The sequence below is a fragment of the Hoplias malabaricus genome, chromosome 7 (genome assembly GCF_029633855.1).
Source record: "Hoplias malabaricus isolate fHopMal1 chromosome 7, fHopMal1.hap1, whole genome shotgun sequence".
Taxonomy (NCBI): domain Eukaryota; kingdom Metazoa; phylum Chordata; class Actinopteri; order Characiformes; family Erythrinidae; genus Hoplias; species Hoplias malabaricus.
In genome coordinates this window covers 40184635-40209327 of record NC_089806.1, presented here as the reverse complement: position 1 = coordinate 40209327, position 24693 = coordinate 40184635, and the positions used below count along the sequence as shown (strand labels likewise).

General features: G+C 41.9%; 2 protein-coding genes across 2 annotated transcripts in view; one reads left to right on the top strand and one right to left on the bottom strand.

Annotated features, from left to right (window-relative positions):
* Positions 1-584: 584 nt before the first annotated feature.
* Positions 585-2927, top strand: gja10b (gap junction protein alpha 10 b). Its single transcript, XM_066676606.1, has 2 exons — positions 585-2030; positions 2889-2927. Exons 1-2 carry the CDS (start codon positions 585-587, stop codon positions 2925-2927), a joined length of 1485 nt encoding a protein of 494 aa, XP_066532703.1.
* Positions 2928-13219: 10292 nt separating this feature from the next.
* The window catches only part of bach2b (BTB and CNC homology 1, basic leucine zipper transcription factor 2b), a 92311-nt gene continuing 80837 nt past the window's right edge, over positions 13220-24693 (bottom strand). The window contains exons 4-5 of the mRNA XM_066677701.1: positions 16188-16394; positions 13220-13690 (exon numbers count right to left, since the gene is read on the bottom strand). Of these exons, the coding sequence (XP_066533798.1) occupies positions 13220-13690; positions 16188-16394 (678 nt within the window). The remainder of the gene's footprint in view (positions 13691-16187; positions 16395-24693) is intronic.

Sequence of the window (24693 nt, the reverse complement as noted above, 5' to 3'; positions counted from 1 at the left end):
CTATGCCCCTCAGGCCCTTGTGTAGCTGCCCATAGATCGATAGAGCCTTGTATGAGTTCACCGTGCGGTTGGTTTGGAACTCATTTATTGAAGCTATGTCCAGAGAGAGGAGCTCACCTTCAATGAAGAACAAAGGGAACTGGAGGCATACGTCCAGCCTACTCTTGTCTTTCTTGTGATAAAGCTTCAGAGCTGAGAGTCATTTACCGTAAACGTGTAAGTTTATATGTTTGCTTGTAGATACAGTTTGAGTTGTATTTGAACTCTTTCCTTGATTAACTTCAGTGCCTGGGACAGCTAACATTCTGTTAAAGTAAAGAAGTACATGTACATTACGAGTTTCTGGAATGTCGTACTGTGAAGGTTGTTTTAAAATGTGTGTGTTATATCATTTACCAAGTAATAATTGGGGAATTTCCTATAGGTTTGCAGTTCTAGCCAGTGTAAATGTCAAGCTTCCTTTTTAAAAAGTTTAGCAAAGTGTCCGCAAACTTCAAGTAGTGAACCACACTGGATCATTGTTGTTCAAGAGCACCTATTGTTTTGTTCTTGCTGACACAACTTCAGGCTATGTGACACCAAACATGGGAGACTGGAACTTGTTGGGAAGCATCTTGGAAGAAGTTCACATCCATTCTACCATTGTGGGAAAAATCTGGCTGACCATCCTTTTCATTTTCCGCATGCTGGTCCTTGGAGTAGCTGCTGAGGATGTGTGGGATGACGAGCAGAGTGAGTTTGTTTGCAACACCGAGCAGCCTGGGTGCAAGACTGTCTGCTATGACCAAGCTTTCCCAATTTCCCTCATCAGGTACTGGGTCCTGCAGATAATCTTTGTCTCCTCTCCTTCCTTGGTGTATATGGGCCATGCATTGTATAGACTGCGTGCTCTGGAGAAACAGAGGCACAAAAAGAAAGCCCAGCTCAAGGTGGAACTCGAAGTGACGGAAGGCATCCTAGAAGAACACAAGAGGATCGAGAAGGAGCTGAGGAAACTGGAGGAGCAGAAGAAAGTGAGGAAGGCCCCACTGAGAGGTTCCTTACTGCGCACATATGTGATTCATATCTTGACAAGGTCAGTGGTAGAAGTGGGTTTCATAGTAGGCCAATATTCTCTTTACGGGATTGAATTGGCCCCACTGTACAAGTGTGAAAGAGAACCTTGCCCCAATATCGTAGACTGTTTTGTGTCAAGGCCAACTGAGAAAAACATTTTTATGATCTTCATGCTGGTGATAGCAGGGGTGTCCCTCTTCCTAAACATCCTGGAGATCCTCCACCTGGGCGTGAAGAAGATCAAGCAGAGCATTTATGGAAGCAAGCATACAGTTGATGATGAGAGCATTTGCAGGTCAAAGAAAAACTCTATGGTTCAGCCGATATGCATCCTCACCAACACCTCACCCCAAAAACTGATGCATGTGACCCACGCATCCTACACAGTGGTGCCAGATGCGCCCGTAGAAACCTTGCACTTCTACCCACCTGTTGCTGATGCTACCACACTAAAACTTGTCCCTGAGGCTACAAACAATGTTGGTTCACCTACTGTATCCAAACAGCAAATCAGGCAACAGCGTCTCCCGAGCCAGCCTGGGATCCAAGCCCTCCAGGAACTGGGGGCCACAGAGCGGCGGCAAACACTGGATGACCGTGCCCAGTCTTGCAGCAGTGAAGATTCTGGACCAAAGAGCTCTGTTCCTCCGAAAAACTTCAGGCAGCAGCCTCGAGCCTCCCTTCAAGCCAGCAACATTGAGATCCCAGCAGCCCTCAGAAATGCTGCACGCAAGCAGAGTCGGGTTAGTGCATGCAAGGATGTGAGCGAGGAGAGTGACTCCCCAGACAGTGACCTCTACCCCACAGCCAGAAAATCTAGCTTCATGTCCCGAGGATTGTCAGAAAGTCGATTGGCAAGCCTACCGGACAGTCAAGAGTCCAAGAGTGGCTCTGACTCCGAAGCCAAGGGGATGGCTCAAAGAGAAAGCCCTGCTACGACCCCACCACCTGCTGCTGGTCGGCGTATGTCAATGGTGAGTAAGATGTGGCTTATGTTTTGGGAAGAGCTTTGCTTATTGTCACAAAATGGTCATGCGAAATCCTTAGAACTTCAAATTGTGAATGAGTTCAGCCATTGCCTGGCTTGATATCAAGTGGGCTTGATACCCAAGGCTTGCTGGTTCAATCTCCTTGATGGGCAGGGGAACTTGAAGAAACAGCGCAGTCTCTTTCTTTAACATCCATGGCTGAGGAGCCCTTGAGCAAGTCACCTAACCCTACACTGCTCCCTGGGTTCTGGTCGTGTATGTGTTCACTGCCCCTAACACACTAGTCTGTGTGTGTTCACTGTCATGAATGGCTTTAAGGCAGAGGTGCAATTTGGTTGTACTGCTCTGCAAACACAATAAAACAAGTTTAGGTTTATTACCTTTACACAAACATTTTTAACATCTGCCCAAACGTCAAGTTGGGCCAGGCATCAGGAAATGTTCACACAATGTAAATGGTTCTGGTGTAACAGCAAATAAAATGGAAATAATGAGAGTGACAAGATTTCCTTGTGACAGCAACATTACATAATGTGTCCCATATCTGTTCTATGCCATCCCTACTGAATTACAAATTTGCAGAAGCTAATCAACCTAATTTCCTTTATATAGACTGCTGGTAAATACAAAGATAGCTATGTTATTCTGGATTTACTGTGTAATTACAACACAACCGGATACCAGTTTCTCCTATACAGTAAGAATAAGTTATGAACACACTGCCTAGTGACCTTAAGGTGGACAAGTAAGGGTACTGATAATGGAGACAGCTTTTTGTGTTATTTCTTATAAAAAAAAAAACACAACAAACGATACTTAAATATAGATGTTTACCTCTTTCAGAGTATGATTCTGGAACTGTCCTCCATCATGAAGAAATGAACTCTTGGAGATCTGAATATCGACATCTCCACCACAAGTGCGTCATCACTTTGGGTTTGCTTGGCTTTATTGACCGTCTGCTGCACAATTTCTGGTATACTATGTTATGTGTGAACAGTGGCTCTGTGCTCAGTTCACCATGGCTAGAGTTGCTCTAACTGGTCCTAACACATCCACTCCTCTCTTTTTAAGATGCCACTGACTAAAGGCTATGAAATATTTGCACATAGAAATGATGTTCAAAGAGCTGCTAATGGATATCTATCAACTGAGACTGGCACCACAGAGGAGGAAACACAAATGTACTAAAGCTTGTTTATTATTTTTGATGGTGTCTTTGTTTTGAATTTCAGTGAATGCCTCTCAGCTTATAGCAAAGAGCCTTAGACTGTGGATGGAAATAATCTAAAGACTAAGTGAATTAGTTCAAATTCATCCCATTTGCATATGTTTACGATTTTCTCTGTGCCAGCAAAGGGCTTATAATTTTCAATGTGTTTGCAGATTGAATGGCAAAACCCCTTTCACATTTTAGCATACCATGTCGTTATGAACCCAGGTGCACAATAAAATGCTTTTTGTATTTAACTACCTTCTCTTGTTTATTCATTTCCTCTTTGTATTTCAGACAGAACAAGGGAGTATCACTCTAGTTTTCTTTTTTGAAATCACTGCATTTCAGCTCTTCTCTGGCTAGTGCTTTAAAAGATGATGTGCAACGTTGCCACCCAGTGGCCAAAACCAGAAATTCACTCGCATTCTGGTTGGATTCTTTTGCCATCAGCACTGTTAGAACCATCAGATCGAAGTGTGTTGACCTAATGTGGGGCTTTATTTGTATCTGTATTGTCTTTCTACGTTCGCTTCAGCTGGCACTGGGTGTGCACTGTACTGCATTGACTGTTCCCTGTGAACTGCTGGCCTCATTAACATTTATCAATATGCACTAAGTTTAGAACTCGCTTTCTAACACACATACCCACACACACACACACACACACACACACACACACACACACACACACAGGTTTGTTTTTGTGAATTGTTCTCACATTACATAGACTTCCATTCATTTTGTGAAGGTTTAGCCCTGCATTAACCATAACTACTGCTCACCTCTTAACTCTAACCTCAACAACATTCACATTTACATTTTGTGATTTACCCTGTGGACCCCAAACACTGAGTGTATGAACAGGTCTTGGTCCCCACGAAGAGTCATATTCCTGGCACACACACACACACACTTCTCGCATCAGTAATGTTACGAGTGTTTTCCATCGATCTATGTGTTACGATAGCTGACTGTCTAACATTCAGACTTGTGATTGGCTCAATAAACAAATTGTTAAGACATGCAGATTTGTTTATTGATAAGCTCTGATTTCTGTTTTCCATTTATTGTTGGGACAATGGAGTACACCCAGAGGTTTGTAATCCGTTTATGGTATCTATAAATGAAACTCACCTTTAATCTAACACCCCAGTCCTCCATATTAGCATGTTTCCTGGGCCAAATGAATCCCTCCTGGCCAGTAAAAGCTTTGAGGCGCCTACGCTTTTGTATAACGTTGTACTTTTGCAGTGCATTGATTAGAGTAAAATGCTACAATGTCTAGGTTTTTGCATAAAAGCAAGACACACAACATAGCACATGATATGTTTCTTTATTTCATAAACAGAAATGGTGTCTAGACAAAAAAAAATCTGTAATTTAGATAACACTAGCAATTGAAATGCATGAAAATGAGTTCTGCACAATACAGTATTTACAATGGTTAAGTTGTTAAAATTCATTAGGGTCATGTAGCATTTAGAAATGAAAAGAAACAAAAAAAAAAAATAAAATTAAAATAAAAAATTGGGGGGAAAAAAGTAAAAACCCTACAGAGTAAGCAAAGAACAACTATCTCAAGCTGGACAATATTAACACAAAAACAGAAGAGGGTCTAGGAAAAGAAATCAGAGAGCGTGAGAGAGGGAAGGGAAAGCCAGGGAAAGCAAGGAGAAATTTAGGGAGAGAAAGAAAGGAAAACCTGACTACGGGCAGAAGAGCTAGTACATTAAAAACGACGCACTGAAAAACCTACTAATACAATAATCCATATAATCTGTGTAAAAAGCATGTAGAAAAAACACCTGATGCGGTTCTGCTGATACAGTCATTGACCAGTTATGAGAGGTATGAAGGATTTCACAGGTAGATAAGAGTGAGAGAGAGACAGAGAGAGAGAGAGAGAGAGAGAGAGAGAAAGAGAGAGAGAGAGAGAGAGAAAGAGAGAGAGAGAGTCCGCTCTGCTAGTCGAGAGATGGGGGGTCCAGAGACCCCTGCATACACACATTGTTTTTTTTTTCACGTCAAGTGTGAACTATGGCCTCTGCAAGTTCTAAGGCAAAAAAGTTGGAGGTGCACTTCTATTCATTCTTTTACTCTGAAACATCCCCGTCGGGTCAAAAAAAAAGACAAATAAAGACCAAAACAAAACAAACAACTTGAGGAAACGAGCATAGTTATCAAAGGACATTTGTTTTTTTTTTCATGTTTTCATAAAAACGTACAAAAAAACCTCCAAAAACCCAACATACTAAATCTAATCCAATTGAAACTCACAATTACTATGTACATGGCAAAGTTCAAAACACTCGTAAAAACAACACCTGTCTCTTTGTAAACATTTTCGCTTTTGTTTCTACCTTCTTCTACTGTATATTTTTTTATTCTTCCCTTCCTCCAATGAGTTTTCTCAGCCTGTTTTAGCCTGGAGACCAACCGCTTTATAAAGTCGAGCAAACTGTGAGAAAATGACAACACTGAAAATTAAGAAAAAAATAAAATAAAATAAAAAAAGGCAAGGTCTGTCTCTTTATTCCCATCATTGTGGAGATGCTTTGGAGAGCCAGTGTCAATGTTTCAGAGAAGCAGCATGAAACATAAGCTTAAAAATAATAATTAAAAAATGCACCCTCCCTCAAAAATACCCCAAAACTGATAAGCACTTTTTCTGTATGTCTTTGTGTCTGTTATAGCATTCTCATAACATTGTAATAAACATCTAACAGCAAAACAAAATAACAAAATACAAACAACAAAAAAAGCATCATAAGACTGCAGATCGAAAGCTTATCACACACATTCATCAATTGCGCAATTGTTCAAATGTTGTTTATTGTTTGTTTGCTTTTTTAAAAAAACTGCAGCTGTTGTTAGGCTTCAATTTAAAATTTTGTGCAAAGCAAATTTGTACAAATTGTGAAATCTTAGCTTAGAAACTATGTTTTACGAGTCAAGTGCCCGTTAGCTTTTCTTCAGAAGACACATTTGAACGCATTAGCAGAAAAACATAACCAAACAAAAACAGCTAAAAAAAAAAAAAAAACACAGGAGTTTCATCAGCAAATGAAAGTTTGTTGTGAGAGCAAGAAAAAATAAAATTGTTGGCACGCACCCTGAGACAAGATACAAGAGCAACTGCGAAACTGTTTTTCAGATGAAGGTGACTGAAACTGATCGATGTGGAGCTGAATAAAGCGAGAGCCAACAAGCTTATAGAAATTTGAGGTTTCGTGTGACCAGGCGACCGACCAGATGATGCAAAAACTACAGGAGAAGCTTTGCGTAATAAAGAAACCCAAACGTGACTCTTGTAGGGCCTGGGCTAATACTGTGTTCGAGGCCTAAGGCTACGTTTACATTACAAGCCTCTTTGTTTGGTTTTTAATTGTTATGCTAGAACTGATTTTCACATTTGTATTTGTATGGACCTCTGAAATCATGAAATTATGCAGCACTCATCATGCCCATATAAGGAACTCTATGTTGTTAGTTGATTATCTCAGTGGGAAACACAAAGGCATATTTTACAGCTGAAAATTTAATGTTTTGCACTCTCCCAGAATATCACTGTATTTTAATGTGGGTGGAGAGTTCAAAAGCAAATGTTATTACAATCAAACACTCACTAACTAACACTCCTGCACTATGACCTGGTTTTGTGCAAAAGTAAGTCTTTATTTATAACCAGATGCTGAAGTGTAGGTTAAATTTGACAACGGCCTGCTGGTGACAGGAATTTTAGTGAGGTTCTGCTATCTTCCAAGTAGTGTTAGCTGGAATGTAGCAATATTCTGATTTGAAGTCCTTAAAAACCTTGAAAGGATCCAGTAACATCTGGCAAACAAATGTACACAGGACAAAATAACAACAATCCATTCATGTGTCCCACAGCGTAATATGGCTAAGAAATGGCTTACCTAATATGGGCATAACACCTGTCTACAGAATGAAGTATTACTCTGAAGGTTCAAATCTGTGCATATTATGGAAGTGGATCAGATGTGTTTAGAAATTACTGGGATATTTGTTTCCTGATCTCCTGTTAAAGACAAACCCATTGATCTGGTAATGTGAACGTAGCCTAAATCTTTTCATACCTGCGTCAGAATGTGAAAGTAATCAGGGCAATCCCTTGGCCCTTAAGGCGGAGCAAAATGAGCGGGGAGCAACAACCGTTACTACAATATATTACATTACAACTATCATAGTTGTGCGAAGATGGTTGCCTGTGAAACCAACACAGCAATATCTATGAGACGTCTGTCATTTATAGCTTTGATTCTTTCCTGGAAAGCATTTCCTTTCCACCTCCCAAAATGTCATAGATACTCAAGTGTATGACATGTGTATGACTCGTGTGCTTGTCTAGTGGAACGTCACACTTTCCACATTTACAAAAATCACTTATACAACAACTAGTACGAAGAAGGAAACAAAACAACTTATTTATAGGGATGATTTGCATATGTGTGCACAAGAAAAAGAGTCCGTCCACCCGCCCGTCCAACCACTCGGACCGATAAATTCTTTAGTTCCTGTCTTTGTACCTGATTATAATTTTTCTATAATGAAAAATGTCAAATACTGTTTGTTTTTCTAGATAGAGAAAGAGAGAAAAAAAGGAACAACACGTTAAGAGAAGAAAAGCAACAAAGTGAACTAAGAGCACATAAAACTAGCAATCACAATTAACCTAGATCCTAAATCCCTAAACCAGAGCACTGCGTCCAGTATTACCTGTAGGTTTGTGTGCGAGTTTGTGTTGTGTTGTGTGTGAGAGTGTCTTGCGTGTGAGTGGGTCGCATGAAGGGGATTATAGCAGGGTCAGACCAGGTTTCGAATGAAGTGGTCGTGACCTTGGGAACTAATAGGATTCAGTCATGCAAACACACACAAAGGTTAAATACAATGTCTTTAAATTAGAGTTTGTCTACAAATTGTTTTAACATGTGTTTCAAATCTGGATCAAGTCTAGATTATACAGATGCCAACAATTTACAGATAATACAAACCCTATAAAACCCACTTTCAGTGTGTTACCATGTTTCCTATCACAGTATTAAAGATGCACATGTCTTTATTGTTGACTGCACTGTGAAATCCAAACATGATCCAATCACGAAAACACATATTAAACAAGGTTTTCAGAACCTCTATATCACAGTCGAAGCAGGTAGGTACAAGTGTTAGGGATTGTTATCATATTTTGGTACAATGTACCAAGTCACTCAATGTCAAACATAATAGATGGATGTTAGCTTGGTTGTTCAAGAGCAGCGAGGGGCGAAGCTAGGTCTAACCAAACCGCTTGACTTGAAATCTGATATAAAAGCAAAACAAATGACTTTTGATCAATAAAAGAAAGACTGTCATTTAGGACTACATTTTCCAGAGCAACCAAATGCCTGGGACAAATAGACAGACTCTATAAAATATACAGGCAGCATGCAATCCTATTATGGATATAAGGCTCTAACAAATATACATAAAGGGCAAATACAGAACTATAGCAAAAGACTGTTAAATACCCATTTAAAAAGTTAAGTTAACATTGATTTAAGTTAAAACTCCTTTCTTTTCTTTACCAGAGCTCTGATTTAGCTTATTAGACTCTTAAGTCATCAAACTTATGAATTGTATTGCAAATTTCTTTTCTAGTTTTTGGTTTTGTTTTGAGTTCTTGGACATGGTCTTTGTTAAGACAGCTGAAATTATTAGCAACAGATTTACATTTTTAGTTTAACTGTTGGGAAGGGTGTGGGCGGGGTCACTTTTAAGTACCCATATTAAGTGCTTCAGCTTCAGACTTTTAGGGTCCTTTTAGGGTCCCGAAAGTGAAACAGACACTTTAGGAAGTGCCGAAACATAGAAAGAGTGCACAGAGGGACAAGCGATCCCCAAGGTCAACCAGATCATGCTTTAAGGCCAGATTTGCTGACATTTATTCAGTGTCCACTAGAACTTTATAAATGTTTAACCTAATGTTTATACATGCATCATGCTGCTAATTATAACATCTTACAAACTGATATAAGCTTGCCTTAATTTTCATTTTCACATGAGATCAGCTGTGAATCATAAGATATAATTTATAAGAGGTATAAGATATCTCTTTTGTAAGTCGCTTTGGATAAAAGCATCTGCCAAATGCATAAATGTAAATGTAAATAATTGGATTTACTTGGAAGAGGATGTTCAACAAATTTCTGTAACTGAACCTCTGATCTGGCTGCAGATGGCTTTGGAAAAACTGGAAATGCACCTTATTGTGTACTAATATTTTGACTAAAATAAAATAATGTACAGATGTAATACTTTAAATTGCTAAATTGTACATAGCTACAGTGAGTTATAACATGATTCAGTGAACCATACCATAATTCAGTGCATATAAAGCTGAATTCTTTGTCTTAGAAGTGGACACAAACAGCAGCACAGCTGGAAAAGAAATCTGGTTGACCTCAGTGACCTCAGGGTGTGGATAGTAAGTGCCGGTATTAAACATGGGGTCAGGAAGTGTCCATAAACAGAGCTCATGCATCATTTCTTGTTCCTGAGTCACCACTTTTCCTTTTGTTCCAGTTTTGGGAAGGAGGTGGCAAACATTTTTTTTTTTGCTCTGAATGTTCAAAAATATAACACTGAAGTCAAACAATGCATCTGTGGGGTCTTGGTGGCTTTCACACACCCAACCACTCAAATGCTTTACATTGTATCTCTTTAAATACTGACAAGAAAGAAATTTCCCTCTGAAAACACAAGGAGGCAGGGCACATTTCTGAGGGGGGAAATGAAATAGGCCTGGGGCATGTATCAGTCCAAATGGCATGCAAGAGGATTTACATCCACAGAGTGTGGGAAATGTAGGATCATGTGGGAGATCATGATTTGTGTTTGTGTGTGTGTGTGTGTGTGTGTGTGGGTTTGTGTGTACTGCACTGTGCAAAAGTCAGAGACCACCCTACAATGATTGAATTCCCAGTTAAATTGACCAAGAATACATATTCGTTTTTGAGCAGGTAATTCTGAGAAGATTTGATGTTAGAATGGGATTCACAACAGACTCCCTCACTTCAGATTGGACCACACCCATAGCTACTGGGGTCCTTCCTTCTACTCTGAGAAGATCAAATAAACTGGGTCTTAAAGGACATGGAGCTTTTGAAAAGCTCTTACCCAGAAAAGGAAACAGACAAATAAGAATCAAAGAAAGATTATTCTGGTGGTTCTTAGAGCAATAGAGCATTACCAGAGCCCATACCTCAACACCAGTGAATGTGGGATTATTTGTTGAGATTCAACTTGTTTGACTGAACTTTTGGGGTGTAACTACAGATAGCTTATATTACAAATAGCTATATCTGCACTAATATCTGAACAAAGTAACTATTGATAGAGCAAAATGTTATGATCATGTTGTTAGTCCTGTATTTAATGGCTGTTCTTTGAGGAAATGCAATTAATAGTGAATAGTCTGACTTTTGCCCAGTGGTGTCTGTAATGTGTGTGTATGAGTAAGTATGTAATAAGCTGGTTTCCTGAGTTTTTAAGCACACCCACCGTCATGGGCAATTCACTTCAGACAGGAAACAGCAAAGCAAATATATAGATTATTTTTCCCTTCGCAAACCAAAAGGTGCACAATGAAAAAAAAAGAAAAAAAAAGCCCAGAGAAAAATAGCACACACCTAAATGCAACTACCTGTACAAAGTCACCAAATACACTCGCCATGCTCTGAACTATATACACACGTTATGCCCAAAAAGCACTTTATACACGACCACCGGAAAAACAGAAAAACGCAAACTAAACCCATCCAAACGCAATGGTATTGCTGATGCGAGGGGATCCTCTTTTGTTTTCCCACTTCCTTCCCGTCATCCATTCTTTCATTTCAGTGCTGTAGAAGGCAATAGAGGAATGTTTGTTTGTTTGTGTTTTTTTTTTTCTTTGTCTTTTTTTCCCCATAGATACAACCGTCTGTACAAATTTAAGTGTTGTGGAGACGCCTACAAATGTGTAACACAGAAGACATTTCTCTTTTTTTTTGCATATGAACATTTACAGTCTAGTTGTTGTAAAAAAAAAATCTTTCATGTATCCTTAATTTTTTCTCCTTTCTATGAGTTACTATATCGAACATTCAGAATATTTCCTGAGTTTGGATTTGCTGTGACAAGGGCCACAAAGAGAGAGAGAGAGAGAGAGAGAGAGAGAGAGAGAGTCCCCAGAAAATCACCTGTGTTATAGTAATGCAATAGAATAGAATCAATTTCATTATCAGTCTGCAAGGGATCATCGCTTATTAATTGCACTACTATTTCATTTTCAGGCAAAAACAGCTACACATTGAAAAGCTGTCATTTGGATTTAACTGGAAGAGGACATTCAACCAACTTCTACAACTGAATTTCAAAACATTGTTTATGTCAAAATGACTGTTTACATTACAGAGTGTGTAGATGTACTGGTCATGGGATAAATATGGGATAAATAAATATGTTTAATTGATATCATTATATCTTGATCCTGTCCTCACCACTGTACAGAAATCTTAATTTTTAACACTAAAGAAACTGGAATGGCTTTGTTTATATCTGTCATTGAATTTTACATACTTCTTCAGTCAGGGAAATGAACCTTATACATCTAATACACCTAATACATCTGTGCCTTTCAAGCCAAGCTCAATCGTTTACAATTGATGATGACCATGAAAAACAGTTGTGAAAAGTTGAGCACCTGCCCATTGGCTTGTATTGGCTTCTATTGAGTTTGAGATTTGAATAAATTGTGTTTTTGCAGAACAACATTTTTTCAACACTGCTGATTTTTCTGGGAAAGACACAGAGAGAGATGTAAGAAGAGAATAGGAAGGGAAAGAGAGAGAAGGAGGGACAAAGAGAGAGACACACAGAGAGAGAGAGAGAGAGAGAGAGAGAGAGAGAGAGAGAGAGAGAAAGCTGCTGCTAGGTCCGTGGAGGTTTGAATGTGAGATGTGGTCTGAAACCCATCCCCTTTGAGTGGACTGTAATACGAAGAAGAAGACAGCGTTTGCACTGCGGAGGTCAGTGAGGGCAGGGTGGGGGCAGGGGGAGAGGTCATAGCACCATTGCGAGAGAGTTTCTGGGAGATGCCACGGCCACTCTGCCACTGGCCGAGCTGGAGAGAACCTGGAGTAACAGTATTGCTGCTGTTAAGACAACTGTAGTGTCAACCGTAAAAAAAAAAATTGACAAAAAAAAAACAAAAACAAAACATAAATATATATATGTATAAAAACAAACTAAAAATATTTCATAGAACACTGGCAGAGGCTGACCATCTCAACACCCCTCGAGCTCTGAGGGTTCGTCAGAAGACTGAATTAAATAATTAGAAAAATAAACAAAAAATTAAAAGTAAAAATTAATAAAACGCTGCCACTTTGCTAAAAGACCACCTTTATTAAGGGGTTAGTACATGTTTATTATGGGTTTATTAATCATGGTAACTAAGTAGGTCATTGACAACTTAAAAAAACCTTCATCCTTAATAATTTTTTTTAGTTAATAAATGTTTGATTAAGGGACATTAATAAATCATTAATATGCCATTCATAAACTCTTTATTAATAAGTTTTTAATGATTGGTAAATTGTTACTAAGAATGACAAATGCATTAAAGTATTAATAAATCATCTACAAACCATAAATCTGTAACTGATTTGAGTATTTATGTTTAGCAGAGTTTGTGTAATTATTGTGTTATTAACTGCTTTGTAATGACTTGCTGCTATTAATGAATGGCTCCAACCTAATTAATGACCATTGGATAACTCATTCATTAATAAACTCTTTATAAACCCTTAATAAAGGTATCCTTATTAAAAGTGTTACCGAAAATAAAACTAAAACCAAAAAAAACAAAAAAAAACAAAACAAAAACAAAAAAAAAAAAGTGGAAAGACCACTCTCATTAGGTACAGTCCTTCCTCGGCTGTTCGTCAGTGGTACATTTCTCTGTCATTTCCTGGCAGAAGTCTACTGTGACCGTCTGATTGACCTGTTCCAGGGAACGCCCCGCCTCCAGGAAGGAGGAGGAGCCAGCCTTGGTCTCATGCTGCAGGCCGTTTCCCGCAACCCAGCGTCCGGACGCGGGCAGAGCGTCCGGTTCAGGGGTGGCCGTCGCAGAGCGGCTGGTGAGGTCGATGCTGGCGGTGGGCGGGGCCTGGATGCCTGGGGAGATGGAGGAGGCAGGGTTGCCTGGGGAGACGGAGTTACCGGGCCGCAGGACGGGGCAGTAGTGGTGAAGAGACTGGACCTGCTCCGGACTCAGCTGGACGTCCCGACACACCTCCTGAGACAAACAGGAGAAGTTCTCCCACAGCTCCCCCATACACGCCTTCAGCTGATTCCTCTCAGTCAGCAGCTTCTCCTTCTCACACACCTGAGGAGCAAGAACACACACACACAAACATCAATTCATTTTTCTAATCAGCCCTAATCTCACCCATTAGCCAGGACTTTCCCCAATCCAGCCTCCACTTCTTTTCATATTTCTGTGATCACAAAAATGGAGCTCAGCACAAAAACAACACAAGCACTGTTTCTTTAAAATATATTGTTCATTTCTTTGTTAATTTATTAATATGTTGTCTAGGGGCAGCGCCCAACATTTTGCCATCACTATAGCACAATACCTTCATTACAGATGTAAACACACACACAGACACACACACACACACAGACACACACACACACACAGACACACACACACACACACACACGCAACTCTAACAGCTCTGACTGCCAGAAGAATGATAAATATGGCTCATTGTATGATTTCAGATCCTATACAGTGCAGGGTATAGAAACGTGACCCAGTGTGTTCATGTTTGATGTCACACACGCACACACACACACACACACACACACACACACACACACACACACACACACACACACACATCCCTGAGTATCTTTAGGGAGTGACTACATTATATAGGAATGCTCAGCAATGCAAACACGTGGCACACAAGCTCTATACCTTCCATGACACACAGACACTTACACGCACACTCACACACAGGTTTGTTTTCATGCATTGTGGGCAACATATTTGTGGGGACCTACCCGTTGTTTACCCATATTTACAACTAACCTAACCCTTACTCTTAACCAGTTTACCCTGATCTTACTGTTACACTAAACACGTCTTCACTTTGGAATCATTTACATTGTGAGGTTCAGCGTGTGGTCCCCACGAGGAGCAGAGCAAACTGCAGAAGCCTCAATAACCAAAGATAATTTTCCTTACTATATATATGTTTGTGGGAGGACTCACAGTGGGAGAATGGACACAAGCAGCTGTGGATGTGTTCGGATTTGAAGCAGGAGTGGAGCTGTTTTTAGCTTGGACTCTCTCCTAACTTACGTAATTGATTATATTACATTCTGATATATAATCTCCACAGAACACAAGGACCATTTGACTGGACACTAAGATTAGTGTCTGACCCTTCCAGTGTGTGTTCCTGCTTTGAGCCCAGTGATTCCTGGTAGGCTCCGGACCCACCGCGACCCTGAACTGGATAAGGGTTTACAAACAATGAATGAATGAATGAATTAACTGTTACTGCTCATTTACACAATATGAAAACTTAATGTTGCATAGGTATTGACTTCTGCAGCTGTGGATGCCTTACACCTATAGAATATCATTCAGTGTGGATCTAAAGGGAGAATGGACGGAGGAGGTGAAGGAGAGAGTGAAAGAGAGAGTGAGAGATAAAGAGGGTGCGAGACAGAATGTCATTTCACTGGATACATTTCCACTGACGGTTGTAACATTGTATCAGGTGTGTGTGTGTGTGTGCGTGGTGTCAAATATCAAAAGAGCTGTGCTGTCAGTCCTCCTACAGTGATGACACACCACACACACACACACACACACACACGTGAGAATGCACTTCAAAAAGTACTGTTCCCCCGCCCCCGAAAGTGGAAAATCCATGGGGCTGCCCCAGTGATTGGCAGCAGGAGTGTTGCTATAGTAACATGCACAGGTGGGATGGCAGACTAGAACATGCCAAGGGATTGTGAGATAATGCTAAAATGAAGGGAGGATGACAGCTAGAATGAAACATATCAAAACTCCCGCTACTTCCTTCAACACACTTGGAGGAGAACCCTAATTAACTAACAGGCACCTGCATTAGCTCGCATCATCCCGAGTAATGGAGTATGGAAGGGTGGGAAGAGAGCGAGGAAGATGCCACCCACCCAGAGAGTCAGAGGAGGATTAGTCTTGGACTGTCAGTCGTTGATGGCTATACATTGGTTTTAGCATTACGTAATGATTGATATGTATTTACATAATTGCTGCACTCAGTTACAACTGTTATATAATGAGTCACGTTTACATTGGATGTATATCCTGTATCAACAGGCTGGAGTCTTCCACTCAGACCTGGGTAGAAATCAGTCTGATTGCTTGATACTAAAAGCTGAACATGTTAATCATTAATTATTAAGGTCCCTCAGGGTGTGTTAGCTTTGAAATGTGTCTTGGTACATTTCCTTGATATATTTTTCGCACATAGTTCAGAGAAACGTGCAAAAAAAATAAAAATCCTGTACATCACAGGAGTACAACACTATGGGGTGAATACGGCATGAAAAATATTTGTTGTATGTGAAAGGGTGAGAGGTAAGGTATTTAAGAAGTAAGGTAAATAATTAAATGACTCTTATTTAGATATTCTGACCATTTCTTATTTTACACTAATTCAGTGAACGCTTGTTTGCTTTTTTTTTATAATGAGGAGTTAATATTATTATGAGGTGATATATGTCGCATTGTGGAGTGGGTTTCAGCTGCTGGTGGGGCCCTGGTTGAAGAGTGAAAGGTATGTGTTTAAGTGTGTGTGTGTGTGTGTTCATACCAGTTTGCGTATCTCACACTCCAGGTTCAGTATGCAATCTAGTTTCCTCTTGCGGCAGCGCTGCGCTGCGATGCGGTTTTTGCTGCGCCGCCGCACGTCGTGGATGAACTCCAGCTGCTCAGAGGTCAACTTGTGCATCTTCACCATCATCTGGAAGTCGTTCCGTGGAAGATTTGTGATTTGATCAACGGGGAAAGGAAGCTTGATCTGCAACGGGACACAGATTTTCTTATTAGAGTTGGTTTTGGTTATTTAAGTTGACTCTTCAAAATAAAAATAAAAAAAATAAAATAAAGATTTATTGACATTTCTCAACATAAATTTCACATATTGTTATCAATCATCAGCTCAGCTTTAGATCCAAGCTCTGTACACAAACAATCAGCAAGACTTTTCACATAGAAATCACTGTAATTCACACACACCCACTCATGTTTAGCAGGCTGAAAGTTCTCCACTAGGGGTCACTAGAAGCACTTTGCTTTTACTACTATATTAAAGTGACTGCTTCTCAATGGTAAGAACACAAGGAATTGGCTATCATCCTTGTGGCATCCTTATTTTTTGGAGTGGATCAGGAACAACATTTAGGTATTTTTCGAACATAAGCATTTGAAGATGAAGCAAGGACAAGTTAGAGTAAGAAGACAGAGAATACATCATCGGATGAATGCTGATATGACTCTGATATCATCGTTCTTCTCTACTGTAACATGATGTAATATGGTGGTGCTGTGTGACAGTGACAATGAACTTGTGAACCTTGTAGTTGATCGTTTCCACCACTAGGTGGCAGCAGCAGCCCACAACTGGGCTTGTGACAAAGAGACGCTGACATCAAAGCATATTCATCCCATTCCAGCACAGGTAATGAGAGAGAGAGAGAGAGAGAGAGAGAGAGAGAGAGATGACAAAGGAAAAAGACAAAAACATGCGCTCCATCTGTCATCGTGTGTGAGCAGACTGCTGCCGATAATAAAGACAGCTGGATCACTTCATTATTCCTCCATCCCTCCTTCCCTCCGTCACAGTCCTGACAGAGTGATTACGAGGGGGGATGAGTATGCAGATCAGAACCATGACACATGGCACGTTCTGTGTATTCTAATATTACTAATATTATTCTAATCTATTACGTATTTGCATGTAGTATTTTTGTGAATGTCTCATAAGAACATGTACAGCTTTGTTTTTGATTGTTGATTTCTTGTTGCTGTTTCTGTGGCTGTTGTTGCTTTTGCCTCTGGTTCTGGCAGCTGCTCTGATAAGAACATCACACACGCATCTCATACTCCTCTGATATCTCCACACACGGACATAGAGAGAGAGAGAGAGAGAGAGAGAGAGAGAGAGAGAGAGAGAGAGAGAGAGAGAGAGAGACAGAGGAGCAGAGGGTGTGCTGGAGGTAACAGCAAATAGAAAAGATGCAGAGAATGAGAGGAAGAGTGATAGAGAGAGCAAATGAGGAAGGGATCAATTGGGATGGAGAGTGAGAGAGAGAGAGAGAGAGAGAGAGAGAGAGAGAGAGAGAGAGAGAGAGAGAGAGAGAGAGAGGGGGAGAAAAAGAAAAAAGTGGGTATAAAGAATAAAAGCAAGAAAGATAGAAAGATGGAGAGGGAGAACTGTATCTTGGGTTAATAGCAAATGAGAAAAGATGCAGAGTGTGAGAGATAAAAGAGTGAGCAGAAAACATAAAATAGATGGCAGGAGGAAAGATGGAGAGAGAGAGAGAGAGAGAGAGAGATAGAGAGAGAGAGAGAGAGAGAGAGAGAGAGAGAGATGGTGTCACTTTGGATGTTCTGGATGCCAAGCCTAAAACTAGCTCAACTAGCTCTATCACATAATGTGTACATCAAGATCCAGCCTGTTATCAGTAGGGGGGTATTTAATTGCCCCAGGGAGAGGCAATAAGTCACACAGCTGATCTACAACCAGCCCCAAACCCCATCCACATCCATTTATCAGAACCCACAAAGACGTGAAGCTGTCCCCAGATCAGTGCGTTCTGTAGGCAGAGAGATCAAAGCTCTGAGTCTCTCTCTCTCTCTCTCCCTCATACTTCATAGCGATTTCAGAGCTGAGCCCAGAGCAGCCAGGAGCCTCATTAATAAGAGAAGAGCCACAGAGCCAGTGAGAGCCGCAGGGGGCCAAGCACCCGGCCACAACGGCCAAGCCCAGAGACACGCCAGAGTGACCAAAGAGGCGTTCGAACAATGCAGAGTCTGTGTGCAGTGTGTGTGTGATTGTGTGAGTGTGTAATCACATAGTTTCAGGATAAAATAGAGTGGAATCAGAAACTGGTAACAGAACACAAGACATACACAGCAGCGTACAATAACATCAATTCATTACACATTATTTGTCTGTAAGTGCCTTTCCAGATCAGGGTTGCGGTAGGTCCGGAGCATCCCGGAATCACTGTGTGAAAGGCGGGGACACACCCTGGACCGGGCGCCTGTCCTTCACAGGGTGAAACACACTCACACATTCGTACAGTAACATAATGGATATTAATGCTGTTGACACAGGGACGAATCACGGCCTTATGAGGCCCCTGGGGACAAGCGTGTTTCGAGACCTCCTTCATTCATTCAATCATTCATTGTCTGTAACCGTTATCCAGTTCAGGGACACGGTGGGTCCAGAGTCTACCTGTAATCATTGGGCGCAAGGCGTGAATACACCCAGGATGTGGTGCCAGTCCTTCACAGGGCAACACACACTCACACATTCACACCTATGTACACTATTGAGTCCCCAATCCACCTACCAGCGTGTGTTTTTGGACTGTAGGAGGAAACCGGAGCACCTGGAGGAAACCCATGCAGACACAAGGAGAACACACCACACTCCTCACAGACAGTCACCCGGAGGAAACCCACGCAGACACAGAGAGAACACACAACACTCCTTAAAGACAGTCACCCGGAGGAAACCCACGCAGACACAGGGAGAACACACCACACTCCTCACAGATAATCACCCGGAGCGGGGCTAGAACACACAATGTCCAAGTCCCACAACATCTTTGATCTTCTTTATTCTACAGGATCATACTACGTCGTACATTACTGAGAACCAGAAATAGAAAGGCTCTGCTGTTCTGACCGCTCCACAGCCCAGACCGCTTGGATGTTGAGAATCAGAAAATGCAACCAACAAGACTGAACTTGACAGGTGTGGGAAAATATCCCAGCAGATTTCTTTTCAAATCTAGTCAGTTGTGTGTGTGTGTGTGTGTGTGTTTGTGTGTGAGAGAGAGAGAGACAGAAGTCTACTGACATTCTGCAAGAAATGACAGAAGAGATGGCACCTTTCCTCTGTGACCTCCCCCCTCTGGCGAGACTGGCGGTGGGAGAGATGGAGGGATGGGGGGCATGGTGTCAGGGGGACGTCTATATTTAGAAGTGGACCGGCAACAAGGCAGCGATGACAGAGTGAATACCGGCAGCACTCATAAATTTAAACCTGCTCTCTCTCTCTCTCTTTCATACACACACACACACACACACACACACACTACACTCTCTCAATGGATCATTGCTCTGGAAATGGGTCTGGACTCAAAAGTAGGTCTCATCTGTTACTTGCAGCACAGTGGCCCATCCTTCTCTTTCACTCTCTCTCTCTCTCTGTCTCTCTCTCTCTCTCTCTCTCTCTCTCTCTCTCTCTCTCTCTCTCTCACACACACACACACACACACACACTCCATAGCACGGCTGGGTGATTGTAGGAATGGGTCAAAGTCCACAGGTGAAGTTAGCTCTGACCAGTTAAATTCCTCTGTAGAGAGTGTGCACTCATTACACATTGTAGAGTGTGTATGTATCTCCTGCCCAAATGAATAGTGTGTGTGAGAGTGTGAATATCAGTATTGATCACTCCCAAACCTCAGTTCTCACTCTCAGTATCAGCCACCAATTCAGAGAAGCTTCAGTTCAGAAAGGAGCTCCGAGCTCTGGTTCAGAGACGTCCACCCAGGGCTTGTATAATAGATGACCTGCCCGCTGGCCGGAACAATTCTGTTTCATGTGTCTTCACACTTCAGACTGGAGCTGTCTATGGGCCACGTGTGCTCGGTAATGAGGCTCACAGTGACACAGATACGGCCAAAGAGGGGCTGCTGGGTTCTCCTCGGCTTTCTTCTCCATCCCACTCTTCCTGCAGCTCTTACGAGAGCTCTCCACACCGGCTGAGTAATGGAGGGCTATATCCAGACATTCAAACACATGCGAGAACAGAATGATGGACCTGTCTGTGGTCACCACAGCGTTCTCCCTGCTCTGGGATCCAAGTGTCTGCGTTCTCGCCACTGTTAATAAAAGCTTCAGAAGGTCTGCAGAAGCCTAATTTTGGAAACGAACGACTCCCTTCTTCCTTGGTTTTGACCCACATCCAGAATAACCCACTTGATAAAGTGAAATAATGGTCTATTGATATCTGTGTGTAAGTATATAATACAGTGTAAGGAATCAGAGATGATTTAAGGCAGTGTAAATGATTCTGGTCAAGCTCCTCATCATTAAAGGTGGAACGTTATGTTTGGGAACTAAGCCGAATTTATTCAACGTTAAAATTACCACAGAAACTCGGGTGGAACTCGACATGTTTATTTTTGTAGCACTCAGTCTGCAGTTTGCTGCTGGAGTCAGTTCCACGTTAAGTGTAGTAACACATCTGAAACAGCAAAAATAAGCCAGCTTTACTCATGTACGGAGCAGGAATCAGACAACATCCTCAACCCTTTTCATGCTTTTCAACATTTCACAGTGAAGATTTTGGATGGAGCCATTAGTTTCTTTCCTGAATTTACTGAGAGAGGGTTGTGCATCAACAAGGGGCTATTTTCCAGCTCCCGGAAGAACCAGAGAGCTAGGAAACTGTGAGGAAACATCACCCTTAAAACAAAGCCATTTTAATGCTAAGTAATGCTATTTTTTTCAGTACTCAGTTCATTATTCAGAAAACATCAGAAGCTTCTCCCTTGGCTTCTTCTTTTGTATCTATTTCCTTTTAGAGCTATTACCCTGTCCTTTGACAGCTCCATGTATTTCACACCCATTCTGTTGAATTGTTCTTCTCACCGTGGAAGGAATTAAGCCTGACTTGTGAGTTCAGATGTATTTTAAACCAAAATCAGGCTTCAGCTGCCTTTTTAAAACTGACCCCATGTTATCGCACCGCCCTACAAACCTTTGACAGCTTTAACGCGTCTCAGAAATCAGCCGTTCCCTTCCAAAGCAGCCGCATTACGCGAGCTAGTGCTGTATTTTGTACTGGAGTCGAAACAGAGAATCACAGAAGAAAACCTCACCCCCAGCAATTTCTCCAGCGCAGCCTGATGCGGTTTGCGATCTTACCAAAGAAGCGGCACACGATAATATCCAGACCACAGTCGGCTCATAGCGAGAGCAACGTAAAGCTCTGGCAGCCAGAGCCACCTCTGTGCTCACTTCCTCAGCTGAAAGGGTTAAACAATCTCAGTGAGGCTGAAGAAAGTGAAAGGAAGAGTGAACTGATCACACCCACGCATCCACTCAGATCAATACCCACTCCTGACCTGAGAGAGCACGCCGCAGACCTGGGCCGACCATCGCTATTTTAATGTCCACTTTAGTCTGTGCATTACGGGCAACACACACTGATCAGCCAAAACTTTAAAGCCACCACTTGCTTTCTACACTCACAGTCCATTCAATCGGCTCCGGGAGCTCTTTGTAGTTCTACAGAATGCAGTCCAGCTGTTGCTCTGCATACTTTGTTAGCCTCAATGGTCAGGACCCCGACAGGACCTGTGTGTGTTGCTTTGAATTGGCTGTGACTGGGTGAGTGTGTGAAGCCCATTCCGAAGACGTAAGAATGAATGAATGAATGATTAATTACATGCAAATGTAATTACAGTACAGTACTATGACTCTGTTCTGTGTTACTCTCAACTCTGCTGACAGTCTACATCTTCAGGAAATCCCTGATTATTTACAGCACACAATTAAAGCCTTGCTTTCACCCACTTTTCCTTCCAGACGAACGTTTCCACTCTTTCATATTCTCCAGGAACTCAGCCCTAAATGATAAACACTGGGTGTAATTCTCTCTGCAGTGTAATCACGGCTCATTACGCGGGTTTACGCAGTTGTTCTTGGACGGGGGTCCTGTGTATTTAAACATGTGTCGAGTCCAGCGAGGCCTCGGCAACTGAGAAACGGAGCTGGCCACTGTCCAGCAACCCTCTCTTTAACCCTTTAGGCTAGAGCTCTGATCAGCCTACACTTTAACAACTTCCTTCCTTCTCTGAATGCATTGTTTCCAGTGGTAGGCAGCGGTGTGTTCACTCAATCCTCCATCTCTCTCTCTCTCTCTCTCTCTCTCTCTCTCTCTCTCTCTCTCTCTTTCTCTCTCTGTCAGTCTCCCTCTGATCTGAATACACCTCCCTCGCTCTCTCCTGCCATTTGCTGTGTAAACACACAGAGGCACTATGAGCGCTGTTCCCTCGTCCTGCTGTTTGTTTGTACAGTTGTCTCACTGGGGAGAGAGAGAGAGAGAGAGAGAGAGAGAGAGAGAGAGAGATAGAGAGAGAGAGAGAGAGAGAGACGCAGACAGAGAAAGAGAGAGAGAAAGAGAAATGAAACAACCCCCAGGGACCGTGAGCTAGCATTTTCTAATGAGCAGCGGCTAAAGGCGGGTGGCTTTTCAGTCCTTTTATTAAAGCTAATGAGATAAGCCTGGGCTTCATAATGTAGGTAATGCAGGCTAATGGGAATGAGCGAGAGCGAGAGCGAGAGCAAGAGAGAGAGAGAGAGAGAGAGAGAGAGAGAGAGAGAGAGAGAGAGAGAGAGAGAGAGAGAGAGAGAGCGAGGGATAGAGAGATAGACTGTACAACAGGTCAGGACGATGTGCAGGACTCCAGGCTGTTGAGATTAGCGTGTAGCTGCAGACAGTAGTGGATTAGCTCGGCTATTCATTTCAGTGGTCACTCGCTCACAGCGTAGACTGGGGGCTGATAGCTTGGCAGCGTAATGTGTGAACATCTACGAGCTATTAATAGTCAGTAGACTTATAAACCAAGATGATGGGATACAAAATGACATGGACCTAGCGGGTGGGTGGAACTGGCTAGGACCAAAAACAGGGGACAAATATAGGTGCGTTTTGCCCACAAGTAGCAACTCAGTGTAGTTAAGTAATAACTGAACTGTCCTGAAGCCCCGCCCCCTTCCAGTCAGCTTTACATTTCTCTTACGGGTTTGTTTCCTTTATTGCTTCTTGTCTTGTCTATCTACGTTCTCTTACTACAATACCCAGCATGCACCACACTGGGAAGCCCTCATCTAGCAACTTATGTTTTGCAGTAGGTAGCTGTGGTGAGTGTGTATTTTTAATGTTGATTGAATTTTCCCTTTAAAACTGTGGCATCACTAATATAGAGAAGAAGATGACTGACAGAGGAAGAGCGCGGTTCTGTTCGACTGGTGGACTTCTACAGAACTGAAGAGGGTTATAGAGAAACAGTTATATTTATATATTCATACGTCTCTGTTTATATTTAGCAGCGTATGTAGCTGCTCCACAGATGCTCATCCAGTCTGTCTCTCTCTGTCTGTCTGTCTGTCTCTCTGTCTGCTTGTGAGAATGGTCTGTCCTGCTGATGTGATTTTACTGGTCATATTTTTGTCCATCCGTCTGTGACTCAAGCTGCCAAAAAGTAGCTGCCTCATCTCAGTGGGCTTCCGTCACCATGGCAACCAGCCAGTTGCCTTTGCGCAACCCCCCCCCCCCCCCCCATGCGCTGGTGGAGGTGAAACCTCTCTCTCTCTCTCTCTCTCTCTCTCTTTCTCTTTCTCTCTCTCTTTCCTTCTCTGCTTTTCTTTCACAGAAACACATTGCTGTCCATGGGTTTAACCTCATCCAGCACAGAAAAGTAAACCATAAACCTCACTGAACCCAGGACTAATTCATCAGAAATGTTCATATGCATGAGGTTAAGTCCCTGTACTCTTTCTCTGTCTCTCTGTCTTTCTCTCTCACTCTCTCTCTCTCTGTGTGTGTGTGTGTGTGTTTGTGTGTGTTTGTGTGTGTGTGTGTGTGTGTGTTTGTGTGTGTGTGTGTGTGTGTGTGTGGTATGTGCTGATCTCCTCGCAGTAAACAGCACTGAGCCAGAGCCTGTCTGGCCAGGTGGATTACTGCAGAATGAGAGGATTGGCTTATCCATCCATGTCAGCAAAGAGTGAGAGATACACACACACACACACACACACACACACACACACATAGAGAGAGAGAAGAGAGAGAGAGAGAGAGAGAGAGAGAGAGAGAGAGAGAGTGCTACAGTCATCACCAGTGCTAATAAACAACTTAGTTACTTTTTTGCTTATGGAATACATTTATTCATAATTGAAACATATTTAAGCGGTGCAATATACTGAATATTAATATATTTATGCAAATGACATCACTAATAATTTCCTAGCAGATGTTTTCTTCTTGCATCAGAAATGAGAGAAAAAAT

Excerpts from the sequence above, each read along its gene's own strand:
- gja10b (XM_066676606.1), top strand. The coding sequence starts at position 585 with ATGGGAGACTGGAACTTGTTGGGAAGCATCTTGGAAGAAGTTCACATC. Across the intron at positions 2,031-2,888 it reads CTGGTCGGCGTATGTCAATG|AGTATGATTCTGGAACTGTC; the intron begins GTGAGTAAGATG and ends TACCTCTTTCAG.